Source organism: Mercenaria mercenaria, chromosome 7, assembly GCF_021730395.1.
Source record: "Mercenaria mercenaria strain notata chromosome 7, MADL_Memer_1, whole genome shotgun sequence".
Lineage (NCBI taxonomy): Eukaryota > Metazoa > Mollusca > Bivalvia > Venerida > Veneridae > Mercenaria > Mercenaria mercenaria.
Window position 1 is genome coordinate 2,847,834 of NC_069367.1, and position 19,659 is coordinate 2,867,492.

The 19,659-nt window shown below is 33.3% G+C and overlaps 1 protein-coding gene across 1 annotated transcript; it reads right to left on the bottom strand.

Annotated features, from left to right (window-relative positions):
• Positions 1–249: 249 nt before the first annotated feature.
• LOC128558391 (uncharacterized) lies at positions 250–11,965 on the bottom strand. The gene is made up of 4 exons (XM_053547377.1): positions 11,432–11,965; positions 8,797–8,899; positions 8,397–8,513; positions 250–2,414 (listed from the first exon to the last, which is right to left on the bottom strand). The coding sequence occupies exons 1-4, from the start codon at positions 11,948–11,950 to the stop codon at positions 2,005–2,007; spliced, it is 1,149 nt and encodes a 382-aa protein (XP_053403352.1). The 5' UTR covers positions 11,951–11,965; the 3' UTR covers positions 250–2,004.
• Between the last annotated feature and the right edge of the window lie 7,694 nt (positions 11,966–19,659).

Below are 19,659 nucleotides of genomic sequence, written 5' to 3' on the forward strand. Positions count from 1 at the left end.
AGGTGCATATTGACAAGTTATATAGTGACAGAAGTTCTCAAAATTTACCTTTAAATTACGTCCCCTGATAATTTTGGTTTTTCACAAGTTAGCTCCCCTGAAAACTAGAAAAAAAAATAATTTTCTCCTTTTCCCTACGGGGAATTTTCGATTTCTTTTTGATATTTGTATCAGAATCATATAATGCAGCTTTCTACCACAAAACTTTCTCGAAACTCAAGCTCAGATTCTCATAATCAAAGACATTATAATTTCAATACCGATTATCTCCCCAAAAAATGATAAAATTTGAAAAAATCTCTCGGTGAAACGTTTTTAATTTTGAATGTCTTTAAAGTGACCAAATTTCATTTAAATATTACCATCCAGTTACAAGATATGAAATATGGCTATTACACCATGTTATCCTTAAATACAAAACAATAGCAAATACTTCTGTTTTCATTTTAAATTCTATTATAAAGCTGTTAGAGTAAGAACACAGATATTAGAGTAAGAATAGCAATTACGTGGGATGGCATTTTTATATAAAAAACAACAATAATAGCATATTAAAATATCCGGAATTCATCTGCTTTTATCCATTTATCTATTAGATAAATTATAAATATATATATATATAACAGCGAAACAGCAAGACATATAATATTACTGTACATCAATATATAAATACATTATGTAAATTTGCAATAGTGTGGTAATACAAAAGGGTTGGACCTCAAGTTTAGAAACATTAGAAATCTATCCTTTAATGTCCGAGTGCCGTCAATTAAGTAACAGATTTTATGTTTTGATTGGAATAAGTTAAAAAAAAAAAAAGAAAAAAAAGCTAGAATTTTAGAATTTTCAGATATAGATTCTTGATTAAAAATAGGATATAACAATAATCTGACTAGTTCAAGGGTGTTCACTCTTGCTTGACTGGTACAATAAAACATGTTGTAGCCTATACATTTTGTAACGTTCATATAGGTTGCCTATGAGCGACGAATGATTTGGGGTGGTCACAATTTAAATGTGAAGGGTTGAACAAAATTTTGCTCTATATTCAACAGATGAATTCATGACTCATGCTGGTATAATTATGTTATAGCTAGCAAAACAAAGTAAACTTTACGGAACATATCCATATTATTGAAGATAATGATGAATTTTATTATAACTTGATAGTCATTTACTGTAATAACCGTTTTCTTTTTCTACAACTCATTGTCAAAATACGAAATGGTTCATCTTGGTAGTTTGTTTTGGCTTTCAAAAAAAAAGTGTGTTCTCTGCCAAATCTCCCCCTAGTTTAAGATTTAGTCCCGTTAAACCTAACGTGCTTCAAAATTTGTGGCCGCGGAAACGCGACTTCGGATCATATACAAACAAAAGAAGAACTTATTTGCATTGAAAGAGTGTTTTTTAAATCATTCACATATTTTATACTTTCCTTGAGGAAGGCCTATCAAATTTAGATTGAAATGTTTAACCAGAAGTTCATTCAAGCTGAACAAAACCAATCTCATTTACGCAGCAACTTTTGAACGTTTCATAATATTTTTTCTTCTAATAAATTCGTAGCTATTTAAAAAAAATCTTCATTTATAACACGTCCATTTTTGCAACAAGAGTTACTTCCGTTTCTTTAAAAAACTTATATAAAGTCTCTGCTAGACATTCAGTTTACCTGGATGAGTTTTCTCGTTTAATTTTGCATAATTTTGAACGCTATATGATCTGTATGAAACGCTTCCATGAAATTGATTTTAAACACAGAGTTTAGAATATAAAATGTTGGACTACATGTTTTAATAAGAAGCTTATTATTTTAATGAAATATAATTTGTATTACCATTAATAATGAATCAAATAGCTACGTACTTTCTTATTCAAGTTATAAAATTAAACTTTACTGGAATCATTAAATGTGAACCCCATATAATAATAACACTAATTGTAATCCCTCTACATGCAGTTATTGTGTTTCTATTTACAAATATATATGATAATATGATAAGTTTATGGATCTGGATTGATAAGAAAGCCAGTAAATGACGAGTGGTAAAGGGCAGTTCCAGTGACACTTTGACACCAGACATGTACACTGTCACCTTTCACTAGATGTAGTGTAGCTGCTGCTGTAGCTTTTCCCCGGCCGTCTGTTGCACGCGTACCGTCTATTTCACCCTGCCAAGAATACATAAAGATGTAATTGTAACCATTCTTCTTAATGCTACAACTTATGCGATTATCACCCCTACCAGTTTCAATGATACTCGCTGTAAAACCGTATATTCCTGCATACGGACTCGTGAACTTTCCTGTTGATTTACTATAGACGTACCCTTCGTTCAGATGCACAAGCGAGAATTTTAATATTCCATTACTTTGTCTAGACGGCCAGTATACTGTGAAAGCCGCTCTTTTCCCTGTATAAATAGAGATATTAAATAGTAAAGACTAACATATTGTATATTTATATATTTAAAAAAGATTACATTAATATTAGGTAAATATGATGGCATGTATGTAAACATTAACATGCTACTTACTGAGAAAAGTTGAGCCCGCTGTCTTATCGGCAGCTCTTATTTTACTTATTATACTTTGATATCTATATACTGTAATTGGGATCTGGGTATCTATGCCTTCATACAGTATGTTACAATATTTGAGTTAAAATTAGAAGTGAACCATCTCTTATAACTCAAATTTATGAGTGGCAACACATTTATTTTATATATGTTTTATGTACGACCTATTTGTATTGTGTTGATGAGATGTAAATAAACTAAATAATATGTGCTATAATATATGTACTGAGATGCCTTTGTCTACTTAGTGACGGTCTTTATTTTTTTGTCATTTCAAAATTCATTATGTTTGCACATTACAGACATAAGTGTGAAAAATAATACTATAACTTTCTTTTTTTTTTAATCATCTAGAATATATTTAGTTTATTTTTAGATAGAACAAATCATTTGTCTCTGTATGTATCAGCCCTTAAAATATCTCTAGAACAGAACCGTTTTGGCTCAAAAAATGGACAGAAGATATTTGACTGATTGATGTATGTCACTGCCTGATAAAAATTCAATATTGAAAATGTATGATCAGGCGTTCACGAGTGAATATATTTTGATTCTATGTATAAATATTTTTTCTTTTCAACTCTTGTGTTTTCAGTGTTCTTTCTTATCAAATAATATCCATTTCTGTACCAGTGAAATCATACTTCATTGTTTGTTTTTTTCTGTAAAATAAACACAGACATGAAGATAAAAATGTGCTATTTTCGAGGCTTAAAAATCTACCTAAAATGTCTACTTTATTTATAAAAAATAACCATGCAGCCAGGGAGCAAGGCTAAATAAATATATATATCAACTTGGAGACACACGATCAGAACAGGAGTTTTAAGTTCAATATTTTTTAAAGTAAATACATTTGTTTTTGAGAATTTGTTCATTTTAACATAATTATACACATTCATAAATCAAAAGGGCCAAGATGGCCCTAGGTCGCTCACCTGAGAAACACACCATAACACAACATATTAAACAGTGTAAACATGGTTGACCTAGTGATTTCATGGAAAAAATATTTTGACCAATTATCATTAAAATTGGAGCAAAAATCTTGAGTATAAGTATTTTCTTTGATTTGACCTAGTGACCTAGTTTTTAAGCCCAGATGACCCATATTCGAACTTGGCCTAGATTTCATCAAGGCTATCATTCTGGCAGAATGTCATGAAGATCAGTTGAAAAAAAATTAGCCTCTATCGCTTACACAAGGTTTTCCTTTGATTTAACCTAGTGACCTACTTTTTGACCCAGATGACCCATATTCAAAATTGATCTAGATTTCATTAAGGCAATCATTCTGACCAAATTTCATGAAGATCAATTGAAAAATACAGCCTCTATCGTATACACAAGGTTTTTCTTTGATTTGACCTAGTGACATATGTTTTGACCCAAGATGACCCATATTCAAATTTGACCTAGATTTCATTAAAACAATCATTCTGACTTAATTTCAGGAAGATCAATTGGAAAATATAGCCTCTATCGCATACGCAAGGTTTTTCTTTGATTTGACCTAGTGACCTAATTTTTTATTTCAGATGACCCATATTCGAACTTGACCTAGATTTTATCAATGCAATCATTCTGACCAAATTTCATGAAGATCAATTGAAAAATACAGCCTCTATCGCATACACAAGGTTTTTCTTTAATTTTACCTAGTGACCTAGTTTTTGACCTAAGATGACCCATTTTCAAATTCACCTAGATTTGATCAAGGTTATCATTCTGATCAAAATTCAGGAAGATTAATTGAAAAATACAGCCTCTCTCGTATACACAAGGTTTTTCTTTGATTTGACCCAGTGACCTAGTTTTTGACCCCAGATGACCCATTTTCAAACTCGACCTAGATTTCATCAAGGTAACCATTCTGACCAAAATATCAGAAAAACTCACCTGAGCATTGCTCAGGTGCGCTAAAAATAATGATATATCGCAAGTTTTCATCTTAGCAGGCAGGCAAATAGTTAAGTATTTTCTGTCTTTGCCTGAACAGAAAACATCGAAATTGGCAAATTGATACATGAACATTTAATAAACAAGAGGGCCAAGATGGCCCTAGGTCGCTCACCTTAGAAACACACCATAATAACCATAACAGTGTAAACATGTTTGACCTAGTGATTTCATAGAAAAAAATATTCTGACCAATTATCATTAAAATTGGAGCAAAAACAAGTATTTTCTTTGATTTGACCTAGTGACCTAGTTTTCGACCCTAGATGACCCATATTCGAACTTGATCTAGACTTTATCAAGGCAATCATTCTGACAAAATTTCATGAAGGTCAGATGAAAAATACAGCCTCTTTCACATACACGAGGTTTTTCTTTGATTTAACCTAATGACCTACTTTTGAGTACAGATGACCCATTTTCGAATTCGGCCTAGATTTCATCAAGGTAATCATTCTGACCAAATTTCATGAAGATCAGTTGAAAAATATAATCTCTATCGCATACACAAGGTTTTTCTTTGATTTGACCTAGTGACCTTATTTTTGACCCCAGATGACCCATATTCAAATTTGACCTAGATTTCATCAAGGTAATCATTCTGACTTAATTTCATGAAGATCAATTGAAAAATATAGCCTCTATCGCATACACGAAGTTTTTCTTTGATTTGACCTAATGACCTACTTTTTGACCCCAGATGACCCTTATTCGAACTTTGCCTAGCTTTCATCAAGGTAATCATTCTGATCAAAATTCATGAAGATTAATTGAAAAATACAGCCTCTATCGCATACACAAGTTTTTCTTTGATTTGACCTAGTGACCTACTTTTTGATCCCAGATGACCCATTTTCAAACTCGGCCTAGATTTTATCAATGTAATTATTCTGACCAAACTTCATGAAGATTAATTGAAAAATATAGCCTCTATCGCATACACGAAGTTTTTCTTTGATTTGACCTAGTGACCTAGTTTTTGACTCCAGAAGACCCATTTTCAAACTCGGACTAGACTTTATCAAGATAATTATTCTGACCAAATTTCATGAAGATCAATTAAAAAATACAGCCTCTATCGCATACACAAGGTTTTTCTTTGATTTGACCTAGTGACCTAGTTTTTGACCTCAGATAATCCATTTTCAAACTCGGCCTAGATTTTATCAAGGTTATCATTCTGACCAAATTTCAAGAAGATCAGTTAAAAAATACAGCCTCTATCGCATACACAAGCTAAATGTTGACGGACAGACGACAGACAGACAGACAGACGCCTGACATCGAGTGATCAGAAAAACTCACCTGAGCATTGCTCAGGTGAGTTAAAAAACGACGTAAAGTTGGCAATGCAGCAGAAGCAGTAGATACAGTAGTTACAGTAGTTAAATACTACTATTGCAAACAGTGACAGCAGTTAACGGCTACTACTGTCAGCAGTTACAGCAGTTAACTGGTACTGTTGATTGCAGATGCAAATATTGACAGTAGTTACAGCAGTAATTAGCTATTACAGCCAGCAGTTACAGCGGATAAATGCTACTATTGCCAGCAGTTACATCAGTTAACTGGTACTATTGCCAGCAGTTACAACAGTTAACTAGTACTATTGCCAGCAGTTACAGCGGTTAAATGCTACTATTGCCAGCAGTTACATCAGATAGCGACTACTATTGCAAGCGGATACTACTACTGCCAACAGTCAACTGCTACTATTGCCCGTAGTTACATCAGTTATCGACTACTATTGCCAGCAGTTCCTACTTTTGCCAGCATTTACAGAAATTTACTTCTACTTTTGCCACTGGATACTATAAATAACAACAGATATAATACTTAAGTTATACTTTTGTTATTAGTTGCAACAGTCAATTGGTACAACTGCTAGCATTTACAGCTTTTAAACGCTTCTGTTCCCAGCAGGTCGAGCAGTTAACGGCTACTGTTGCCAGCAGTTACAACAGTTAACGTCTGCAATTGCCAGCTTTTGCTACTATTGCCAGCAGTTGCATCAGTTAACGTCTGCAATTTCCAGCTATTGCTAATTTTGTAAGCAGTTGCATCAGTTAACGTCTGCTATTTCCAGCTATTGCTAATATTGTAAGCAGTTGCATCAGTTAACGTCTGCAATTGCCAGCTTTTGCTACTATTGCCAGCAGTTGCATCAGTTAACGTCTGCAATTTCCAGCTATTGCTAATTTTGTAAGCAGTTGCATCAGTTAACGTCTGCTATTTCCAGCTATTGCTAATATTGTAAGCAGTTGCATCAGTTAACGTCTGCAATTTCCAGCTATTGCTAATATTGTAAGCAGTTGCATCAGTTAACGTCTGCAATTTCCAGCTATTGCTAATATTGTAAGCAGTTGCATCAGTTAACGTCTGTAATTTCCAGCTATTGCTAATATTGTAAGCAGTTGCATCAGTTAACGTCTGCAATTTCCAGCTATTGCTAATATTGTAAGCAGTTGCATCAGTTAACGTCTGCAACTTCCAGCTTTTGCTAATATTGTAAGCAGTTGCATCAGTTAATGTCTGCAATTTCCAGCTATTGCTAATATTGTAAGCAGTTGCATCAGTTAATGTCTATGCACAATTGCAAGCAGTTTCTACTTTTACCTGTAGTAACAGCAGTTAATTGCTACAATTGCAATCTCTTACAGCACTTAACGGCTACTATAGCAGGCAGTTGGCACTACAGCTAGAAGTAACAGCAGTTAAAGGCTACAACTTCCAGCAGTTACAGCAATAAACAACTACTTTTGCTAGCAGTTGCTACTACTAGCAGCAGTTACAGCTGTTAATTACTACTTTTGCCAACATGATCAGTAGTTAAAGGCTACTATTACCAGCAGTTCCAGCAGTTAACGCTATTGCAAGAAGTAACAGCAGTTAACGGCTACAACTGCCAGCAATTACACTAATGTGAGCAGATGACGTTATTGAAAAGCGACTTCAAAATAGATGAAATTAAAATAAAAAACCTGTTGGCGAATTAGGAGGAAAGTAAAGCAGGAATAAGTGGAAATCGCAAAACTAATTTTAATTGATGACAAAAAGATGATTGATTTGGAAGCTAGCTATGAACTCGAACACACAATATCAGTTAACGAATGTTGTGATGAATCGTAAGGGAGATATATCCACCTCATCCAGCCCAAGACTTAGATTAGGGTAAGAACTTGAGCGTCCAAATTGAAAAAAGGGAAAACAGTCTAAAGCCAAATTTAAGTCCCACTGTTTAGTAAATAAGAGAGTTTAGGGATAAACACCAAACTGTCCTCTCATTGTCCGTCATACTCTACATCGATCTCCCAGTCCGACCCCAACCTCTGGTCCGTATGGCCTTCCTATTTACGGCTATAAAACTTGAAAGGCATCCCCGCTCCAGCCCTTGCCTCGGATTCCTCCCAAAATTGAGCTTCAGCAGAATGGTGGCAACCCGTGCCTAGTATGGGACAACCCTTTCTACAACGGAAACCCAGTCCGACACCAAACCCTGTTTTCGGGCAAAGCCGGGTGAGGGGGAAGGGCAGTATGTGTGAACTGAAAAAGTAAGGAAAATCTCCGGAAACAGCCTCTACATGGCTGGATGACATCCCGTTTCCACTGACGTAGGATATAGGATTTTCGTGAGAAGCCATCGGGGGTGGGTAGGTCATTACATTATAGTTAGAAATTGTTAAGATGCACTCTGCATATTTTAAGCCTGTGATGTATGGATTATTATAAACTTGAAAAAAAAAATCAAGATAGATATTCACAATACGAGAATGCAAATAACTGATATTAGTAACGGTATATAAATGTTTTTGCCGGGGACATTTGTAATAAAAACGAAAGACTCTAAAATGTTTTTACTTTGTCTTGTTTCAACGTTGACAATTCTTGATTCCAGCCGCTGAATTTTACCACTAGCTTCATTCAAAGTTTGTGTGTTATGGTCAGATTCTTTATCGATTTTCTCTTGAAGCTTCTCTAGAAATAAAAATGAAATTACACACTGTTTAATTATTACTTAAACAAAAGAATTACACTGTTTGAAGTGAAAGCCAATAATGGTTAATTCTTAACATACGGACGGGTATTTTTACTTTAGTTTATTGGATATATTTAGAATATGCAGAGGCCAAAACTTTATGAAATAACTGACCCTCATTCAAGCATTGCAAATTCATACTGTTAGATAAAACATTTTTTGTGTGGCGGTATTTGATATGAAAAATGAAATTCTCTAATACTCTAAATAATATGTGATTACCTTGTCTTGATTCAACCTTCTCAGTTCGTGTTTTCAGCTGCTGAATTTCTCCGTTAGCTTCGTTTAAAGTCTTCCTTTGACGGTCCGACTCTTTGTCCATTTCCTCATGAAGCATAAGTAGTATAAGAATTACAGAAATTAGCGCAGTTTAACCTAATTTAACATTTAGTCTTTGGTCCGGACTAGTCAATGCCGGACAATTAAAAACCCACAAGTTTAAACCCAGTAAAAAGTTTTAAACACATATAATATTAATGAGTTTAATGAGTTTACAGAATAAAATATATTGTTTGAAAGAAAGAAAATTTACTGATAATATAAATCCTCACTATGTTACAGCAAAAAACGGTAAAAGAATGATAATGGCTACTTGTTCATCTTAAAAAAAAACAACAAAAATTAAAGGTAAAGTTATGAAAAAGTATGAATAAAAAGAGAAGAAATATTTAAAGAGCAAACAAAATCTATAGAAAAAGATAAACAAGAAAGAATGTTTCAACAACAAATGGAATTTAAAAAAATACAGAAAAATAATAATAAATAATAATAAATAATAATAAATAATTTTAATTGTAAAGAATTAAAGTTATCTAAAAGTTATCTAAAAGTTATTTAAAGTAAAGTGTTGGGTCGATTTAATTTATTTTCAAAATCTTCTAAATTTATTAAATTTATTAAATTTATTAAACTTATTAAACTACTATAACTCACGTTATCTTACGTTATCTTACGTTATCTTTTTTTACAAAATTTGAATTACAAAACTTAAAACTTAAAACATAAAAAATAAATGTAAGATAATGTAAGATAATGTTAATATAATTTAACTTTATTAAACTTTATTTATCTCTTTTAACTTTAACTTAACTTTAATTTTAACTTTAAAAAACTAAACCTAATTACATAATCAATCTATAGAATATGTCTTTAGTATTTCGAAGTTTATTCAAAGTTTATAAAGTTTACACAAAGTTAATTTTTAATTTATTTCATAGTTAATTTATCTCTGTATGTAACTTAAATTTTCTATTAAATTATATTTTTTCTTTTCATCTTTTTCTTTTATTCTTTTAATTATTTTTTTTATTTTTTTCTTTGTTTCTTCTTATTCGTCTTCTAATTCTTCTAGTCTTTTTAATTTTTTTAAAGATTTTTAATTCTTGTAATTCTTTTGTTTTATTATTTAATTCTTTTGTTATTTTTATATCTAGATTTTCAATATGTACCTCTGACATTTCAAAGTTATATAAAATTTTTTTCTTTTATTTAGTAATTTTTATTTCAAATTTTTATTTAAATTAAACCCTTTATCTTTTAAACTTTTAAACTTTTGAAAAATATTTCATCAAGAGTTCATTTCAGAATTTATTAATATTTAATCCTTAATTTATCATCATTTACTCCATATTTAATTTTTAATTTATTAAGAATTTATCCTTAATTATTCCATAGTTAATTAATATTTTATCAAGAGTTCATTTCGTTACAAAAAAAAATAAGTTTTAAATAAGTTTTAAATAAGTTTTAAATAAGTTTTAAATAATCTCTAAAAAATAATTACAGAAACACAAACTGAGTTTCACAATCAATCTATAGAATATAGTTTTGTAAATTAAAAAGTAAATTAAAAATAATTTAAAATATTTAATTCAAAATACTTAAATTTCAAAACCACAAACTACATAATCAATCTATAGAATATGTCTTTAGTACTTCGAAGTTTATTAAAGTTTATTAAAATTAATTAAAACTTAATTAATATTTTATCTAAAGTTAATTAATATTTTATCTAAACTTTATTAAAACTTAGTTAAAAGTTAATTCAGTATTAATTCATAATTATCTATAGTAAAGTGTTGGTCCGATTTTATTTATTTTCAAATCTTTTAAAGTTAATTCTTAATTAATCCAAAGTTAATTAATATTTTATCTAAACTTAATCCAAACTTAATCCAAACATTCTTTTAAGGTAAATTAAAAAGTAAATTAAAAAGTAAATTAAAAAAGTAAATCTAATTTTCAGAATCAAACCACATAATCAAACTACATAATCTCTATAGAATATAACTTTAGTACTTCGAAGTTCATTCAGAGTTCATTCAGAGTTAACTTCATAGTTCATTTATAGTTATTTCAGAGTTCATTCAGAGTTAACTTCATAGTTCATTTATAGTTAACTTCATATTCACAAAAACTAAATTAAACCTGTGGGTTTTTAATTGTCCGGCATTGACCAGTCCGGACCAAAGACTAAATGTAAAATTAGGTTAAACTGCGCTAATTTCTGTAATTCTTATACTACTAGCATATCAAGTTTTCGCTCATTTTCATTGATGAATGGTAAAATTTCTTGATTAAATGTATCATTCATATAACTAGAGAAATCATTCAGGGTAACGATTACTTTTTTTTCAGTCAATTTTAAATTTGTTTTGAATGAGGAAACTTGAGATTCGACCGAAGCATTCAATGTTGACATTTTCAATTTCACCTCATTTGTGAAATTTGAAAATTTCTTGTCAAGCGAAATTTTTATTCCACGAAGAACCATTTTCTCTTCGGAAACCATTTTGCGAAGCGCAAGAGACTGCTTCATAACGTTGTCTTTTATCGCGTGTATGGATGATTCTATTACCTTAGCAGCTTTCATGTCATGGTCCGTTGCAAGAAATTTCACACCAGAGATAGCTTTTTCATTCTTCAACGTACTATTTTCTAGTTTTGCTACCTGAGTGTTCAGTTTTAGCACCGCAGTTTCAATACCAGTTATTCCATTAGCTTTGTTTTCGATCTTATCAACGGTTTCTTCTAATTTCGTTATCCTCTCATCCTGCTTTTTCATCTTTCTTGTGGCTTTTCTTAAGTTGGTTATTTTGTCCGTTTGCGTTTTAATCTTTTCAGTAGCTTCTTCTAAATTAGCTATTTTGTCAACCTGCTTTTCTACGTTGGTTATCCTGTCAGCCTGTTGCCCCATATTGCGAACTGCCGCTTCTAACTCGAGCCTTAGTAGTTTATTTTCAAGCATGATATCAGCCATTCTTTCATAAATAGCATCATTATTTAGTTCAGATGCATTTACTTGCATAAGGAATACACACGTAATATAAAACAGCACTGATCTGATTTGTTTAATACCCATGATTGCCAAAAGCATATCCCGCGTGTTCCGAATCTGTTATGAGAGTGATTTCAGATGCGCGGTATTATATATTAAATAAAACTTTGCGGCCTAATGTATGGATGTCAGAAAGTGCCATAAGATACACATGATAAACTGAAGTTTTAATGAAGTACTTTAATTTGAACTGGAAAATCTTTTTTATATGATCAGTCTAATGTGGTCTAAACACATTTTTATGCAGTGTATAAATAACGATTCAAAACGTCAAATGTAGCCATTTCGTTTATGTTGCTAAATCTATACCTGTGATATAATTTGTATTTGAACACTAAGATTCTTGATTTTGACTGCTAGATACATACCCTATTACAGGGTATTAATTTGAGTCTGCTGTTTTCTTTGAATGTGACATTTCATTCTATTCATTAATCTAGGTTAAACATTAACGAATAGAGAAGCAGAGGACGGTGTTGTGTATAAATAATATATAGGGCTCCATATCTGTACTGCACCTTAAGGAAAAAAAGGAAAAAAGGGAAAACAACAACAACAACCCCTCCCCCAAAAAAAAACCAAAAAAAAAAACACATAATATTTCAAGATACCATATGACCATATCTTGAATGTAGGACTAGATTATAATATTCTTTCACCTGTTATGTGTGCTGATGGGAATTTCCGGCCTTGAGGGGAACTATTTAGGCTCTGCTGAGTTACCGCGTAAACAGTTACAAGAGAGCCGGATATTCCCATTTGCAGATACTACCAGTGATAGAATCTTTTTCGTGCATACCATATTCAAGAAATAATAAAAATAATAATAAAATCAATCAAACGACTTTCTTTTTAGAACTATTTCTTTTAGCAGTGTATTTAAATATAGCGCAGGAAACCAATGTCCGTAAACAGGAAAGACGTTTCAAAGTTTAATTCCGGTTTTGTTTTATCAGTTGCAGGGTAGCGTTTAGCCTGGTTCCCGTCGTGTACTAATAGTACTGGGTAGCAGTTAAGGGGCAGGTAATCCAGACTAGGCCGGTAACGTTATAAATTTTTGATAAAGTAACGTTTTCTTAATCGAGAAATATACTATCAAAAACAAAAGAGTAACTGTCAAGGAATTGGATTTTTGTTCCATTTTTGTTCCATTTTTTGAAATAAAATGCTACATAAATGTTCTACGTATACAATGTTAGAAGTTCATAATACGTCATTCACAGCACGAGAGTCATCTTCCAGCACCGGTAAAATATTGAAAATCCCCGGATAAATGGTTGTAAACATACGGTAAAACAGTTATTAAAAAAAGAATGTAATTGATTCGTTAATTTTTCTTTTCAACGAATTTCTCTTATGCAACGGCGGTCCCTTAATTACCTTACCAACTTAACCAGTGTTTGTTAATTGATTCTGAACAAGAACCGACTTGCTCTCTGTTTCTGGATTCTGAACAAGTACAGACTTGGTCTCTGTTCCTGGGGCCTCCGTGGTCGAGCGGTTGAGCGCTGACTACAAATCACTTGCCCCTCATCGATGTGGGTTCGAGCCTTACTCGGGGCGTTGAATTCTGCATATGAGGAAGCCATCCAGCTGGATTACGGAAGGTCGGTGGTTCTACCCAGGTGTCCGCTTGTGATGAAATAATGCACGGAGGGGCACATGGGGTCTTCCTCCACCATCAAAGCTGGAAAGTCGCCAAATAACCTATAATTGTGTCGGCGCGACGTTAAACCCAACGAAATAAATAAATAAATGCTCTCTGTTCCTGGACTGTGAACCAGAACCTGCTTGCTCTCTGTTCCTGGATTGTTTCTGGACCAGAACCGACTTGCTGTCTGTTCCTGGATTCTGAACAAGTACCGACTTGCTCTGTTCCTGGATTGTTTCTGAACCAGAACCGACTTGCTCTCTGTTCCTGGATTCTGAACCAGAACTGACTTGCTCTCTGTTCCTGGATTCTGAACCACAACTGACCTGCTCTTTGTTTCTGGATTCTGACCAGAACTGACTTTCTCTATATTCCTTGATTCTGACCAGTTCCTTGATTCTGACTAGAACTGACTTTCTCTATGTTCCTGAATTCTGACCAGAACTGACTTTCTCTAAGTTTCTAGTACTGGCTCGCTCTCCACAAGTAACGGACAACTTCCCAACATGAATGAGAGGACATGTCACGAATAAACTGTGAATGAGAGCCTAAGCTGCGCCCGCTGGTCGAACGTGCGGCCTTTCGATTCCCTCTTCTTAGAGATTTAAAACCACCGTTTGAAAGGTAAAATGGTATACTGTAAGAGAACTAGCTGAGGGCACATCTCCTATCTAGATAATTATTTTCATTGTTGATAACAGGGACGGGTTCTAAACAAATTTTATCAAACTCGCTACAGTTGTTGAACGAAGGAAAGCAAAGCCCACCATAGTCAGTATTTTCAGCCTGATCATAACGTTGATCGTACGATAACCTACTTAGACATTTATAAGTGTTTTTTTTTTCGTAGCTCTACACAGGGGCGTAGAAAGATATATATTTGTTAAATGAAACAATTCGCATACACCTGTAAATAACTTAAATAAGATACGTCAGGAAAGAGTTATGCTAATGCTTTTCATTATACATAGTACTTCATCGCATAACATTTCCAGTCAGCAAATTACATTGTTTATATGGCGAACACCACATATTATAGGACACTAAAGTTTGAAATTAAATGACCGAAATAGCCCACCTATTGAAATCGCGTTAAGGTCAAATGTTGTTATTTGCCGGCTTCGGATTGGTTGAAAAATATGTTGGGAAACCCGTAGCATTCAATGAGACTTCAGCTGATTGGTTAAAAATGTGTTGCTTTGAATCATGAAAATATCTTTAAAATCCGGAAATGTAATGTTTTCTGTCCATTTTGAAGTATTTTATAGCTACTTGGCTATATATGTAACTTTGAAATTAGCAATTTAGTGAAGTAAGTACTTGTTGGAATTCACCATTAAATTCAATGCACAGTTGAGGGTGGTTGTCTTTGAATGGAAATAGAAAAAAAAAATGGATCCCGCATGCCAATGTAAAAATGTTATTTTTGTGTCTGGAAGGCTATTTGACAGAGTAAATGGCACCTCATGTGTCAACAAAAGTTTTGAGGTGGTTCTACAGAGTCATTTCTTACAATGTAAGCCTATGGAAAACTTAATAGCAGTGTCTGACCTTAATCTGCAAATGACCTTGTATCAAACCAGTATAAGAGAAAAATTAGCCCACACCGTACCATATTCCGTACCACTAGCCTCGCTACAGTTTCATACGTACCGTATGTGGGAATTGATTGAGTATTATTTGTAAAGTATTGGGAAATAAAACTTTTTTCCAGACCTTAGTTTTATTTTCTACGGTAAAATAACAGAAAGATATTTTGCCAAATTCTGAAGATAATGTGAACGGTCAACCTACTTTAGGTTTCCTCTTGGCCTTAAAGCGGGTGTATTAGGTAATGTGTCCAAACAACGTGATCACGGACAATATGCAATAATTAATTTCTAATGAAATTCAGATATAAAACGTCTCTATGGCAAGCACCAGCAGAACAACTAATACATGTATATGATATTGCTCTACAGAAGATTCTGTAGTTACTGTTAGGTTGATCTAATTATGACTTGCTTAGGAACGTTTGTTCTACGGAAGATGCTACTCTGCGAAGGTTATTTTTCTATGAGGTTTACCTAATAACGACCCAGTTATTGAATGCTTGATCTACTGAAGTGGCTGCTCTGCAATAATTAATTGTCTATATGTCCATCTTATAAAACTCCTGATTAGAGGCATTTGTTCCGTCGAAACGGCTGCTGTACAAAGGTTTATTTTCTTTGGCGATTATCTTATAATGAGCCCCTTTTGCTCTACCGAATTTGCTGTACTGCATAAGGTTTTATGAACTATTCTTATCAACTCCACGCACACTTGAAATATTTAATTGTTACTAAATGCTTTTGTAGGGGGTTCTATGAACTACTCTTATCTGCTTAAAGTATACTTGAAATATTTAATTGTTTTCTAAGTCGGTTAATTACTGTACTTAACTTGAAGACGTGTTTCCTGTTTTGAGAATAAAGTAACAATTAACAGGAAAATATATTGCATGATACAATGTATACTTAGAATAAACAATAAGAAAATATAATAATAAAGAAAAGAATTAATTTCCTTTTTAAAGATTTAAACTGTCCTAGTATTATGGTAGGCATAAAGTGTTAAGTATAAACAGAATAAGACTATTGATACCATATTTTAATGTGGTAAACGACTATATTGGCACAGTCTATTATAAAGACCCTTTTTAGAATTATTATCATCTGTCAAATAAGAATATTACTTATGGCTTTAGCCCATGTAACACTAGAGAGCTACGCGCATGAATTTTACCTGGAAGAATTCGATCAAGGCTGGAAGTGTGATTCGCAGGTAAATAATGTTGCGATCAACCAGGAAGAATCACGTGATCAGTAAGATAGAAAATATAACTACGCATGTAATAATTCGGGCAAAGGTGCAGTGAACTGCACACGATGAGAGTGAATCAGAGAAGGCACATTTCTATGTTTTAACAATATGCAATGATATCGGTTTGAAGTAGAATTTAAAAATCATAACGCGTTAATTATTTTTATAGATGCGTGCAGGTACGTGCATGTTATCTTACTTATCAAAGAATATCGTTGCCTGATAACCGGCTATAAATGCGGCATGCTTTTCTTCTTAGCTCGTTTGATGGAATTTGGCTATGTTGCAGGAAACATATATATACATATATATTCTAGCGAACTGTTTTCGTACGTACCGCTCTGAGGCGTAGCTGAGCGTATTTCAATGATACGCACACATGAGGCTGGAAAATGGAGTGGTCCCCTACTTTAAAAATGAGAGGGGGTTGGGGGTCTCTCTAAAACCAATGCTCGCATATGGTGGATTCTTGCGATATATAAAAGTCTTAGACCCAGTAGCCTTTCGCACAAAAGCATTTTTCTTTAGTTATGTAATAGGCCTTTGTCCTTCACGCCGAAATCTTTGTTCACATCTTTTGGATAAACGTCCATAACTACATGATGAGATGTTCAGGCAGACCTACCAGGAACGCAATGAAATTATATTTAGAATGTACATACTATTATGTCGGTAATTTTTGTTTTGTTTGCTCTGATGTGAAATGATTGAGCGGGGGTTTCGGGTGTTCGGAATTACTCCCCCGAGAAGTTGTAATACTTACGCACGCAAATGGTGAATTCTATGCGTATTTAAGGTCTTCAACGTAGCTTTCCCTACAATAAAAATTAATATGATTTTTTGGGTTTTAGTTTTGAGATAAGACTTCTGGCACAACAAAAATTCCTTTACTAAAGATATTTCAAACTACCAGAACCAGGTCCCGGTCCAGGCACTGGAAATTTCTGAGATGCTCTTGATAGTCTCCCACCTAACTAAGAGGCATGTACTGGTTCTTCCCAGGAAAGATCGCTTCGCGTGTATCGGTGCTATACACCGGGCACGTTAAAAAAAACAGACTGTCTATTCGCAAAGAGCTAGGCTAAGTTAGCCGGACAGGCCTGTATCTAAAAATGATTTTTCTCTATCTGTTTAGGGGCTTTATCTCACTCTGTCCCTCTGGTGAGATCGCTCTGTGTCTGTGCTAGAAGAGGATGAATTTCGCGCCCTGTATTTCATATCTTGAGTGTACATAACCAACATTTATCTACTCGCACAAAATTGAAAGCTCGACTGTTAAAAACAAGCATTTGATATAGTTCTACATAATTATCATAGTAGCATATATTAATTCATAAGATTCACATTCATTTTGTACTAAATGCACAAGCTTGTTGTTTTCTGAATCCGACAGACGAAAATATTGACGGCCACGTCCATAATTTGTCCATATTTTTTCAAAAAATACTCACAACATAATTAATTACACATTCTGTACAATATGAACATTATGAAATTAGATAAAGTTTGATTTAATTACCCTAACAATTGCATCCCTTCGGTTATTATTGAATGTTTCGAGTTTTAATACTTCAAAAAAGGTGTATGTTTTCTAGTCTGTCCGTGCGCACATTTGTACGCCTGGCTACGAACCTGATCATAAGCAAAACAGTCGTTATTATGTATTTATTCCACAAGTGCAAGGATCAAGTTTTTTTTACAACACACACGATGTTGCTTTCTGCGTATGTGATAAAGGCGAACACTTGACATTTTTTTATCCTTATATATGCCTAAAAAATAACCGTTAATTTAGTCATCGCATATGTTCCTTTTAAGATCATGTTCCTTGTTCACTGTGTTCTGTACATTTTGATAACTGGCGGAACATGTGTATCTGTATTTGTTTTTGATGATAACTACAACAGGTTTATTTTTTTGAAGATTACGTCCCTTGGTCAATGTGTTCTGTACTTTCTAATAACAGGCGGAACATCTGTATTAGTTTGTGCTGGTAACTACGACAGGCTTAATTTTTTGTTTTAAAGATTACGCCCCTTGTTCACTGTGTTCTGTACATTTTAATAATTGGCGGAACATGTGTATCTGTATTAGTTTATGACGATAACTACGAGTGGCTATTCTTTAAAGATTACTTCCCTTGATCACTGTGTTCTGTACATTTTAACTGGCGGAACATGTGTTTCTGTATTAGTTTGTGCTGATAACTACGATAGGCTTATTTCTTAAAAGATTATGTCTCTTGACCAACGTGTTCTTCACATTTTAATATCTGGCGGAACATGTGTATGTGTATGCCTTTTATCAAATCGTCACGGAGAACTTACGACCCCGAGATCCGTAGATCTGCGCTCACCCTATTGTACAAAGAGGGCGGGCGAGTTTGTGTTGAAAACTATGAAAAGCTTATTTTTTTTAAGATTACGACCCTTGTTCACTATGTTCTCTGGCGGAACATGTGTATTGTATCTATTTATGAAATCGTCACGGAGAACTTACGACTCGCAGATCCTAATCTCGCTAACCTATTGTACAAAGAGCGGGCGAGTTTGTGTTGAAAACTATGAAAAGCTTATTTTTTTTAAGATTACGACCCTTGTTCACTATGTTCTCTGGCGGAACATGTGTATCTGTATTAGTTTGTGTTGATAACTACGACAGGTGCTTTTTATATTCACTGCGTTGCTTTTTCAGCCTTCATTAGTTAACTGCTTTTTTCTGATCACAAATTTATACTCGTAATTTCAAAATAATTATTAATAATGTCAATGATAGTTTCAGTGGGCTGAGTTTAAAAATTATAACGTTTGTCATATGATTTAATTGCCTACTTGAACAACCTTAAGAAGGAAATTATTTGATTATTGCTGTGTCTTAGAGCTGCTCATGCGCGTAGCTAGTCATTTTCTTGAGACGAATTTTAAGTATTTAGGTTTCTACATAACACTGATGTTGGGAAAAATACTTAAAGGTGGTCAATCATATTTAAACAACATTTTATGACATTTTTTACTTTTTGTATATTCTGGTAGAGATTTATTTAAGGAACAAAAGACCCATTACATAGAGATAGGTTTCTATTGGAAATGTATATTTTCTTAATTATGAAAGTATTTAAAAAGCTGGATATTTCTTCTTATTTCGATACAATTTCTAGTTTTACATTTGCATTTGATAGACATATTAAGTATTTAACAATCCTAACCAAAAGGCAAGCTTTAAAGCTGTGTGTATGTTCTGAATTCATTTATTT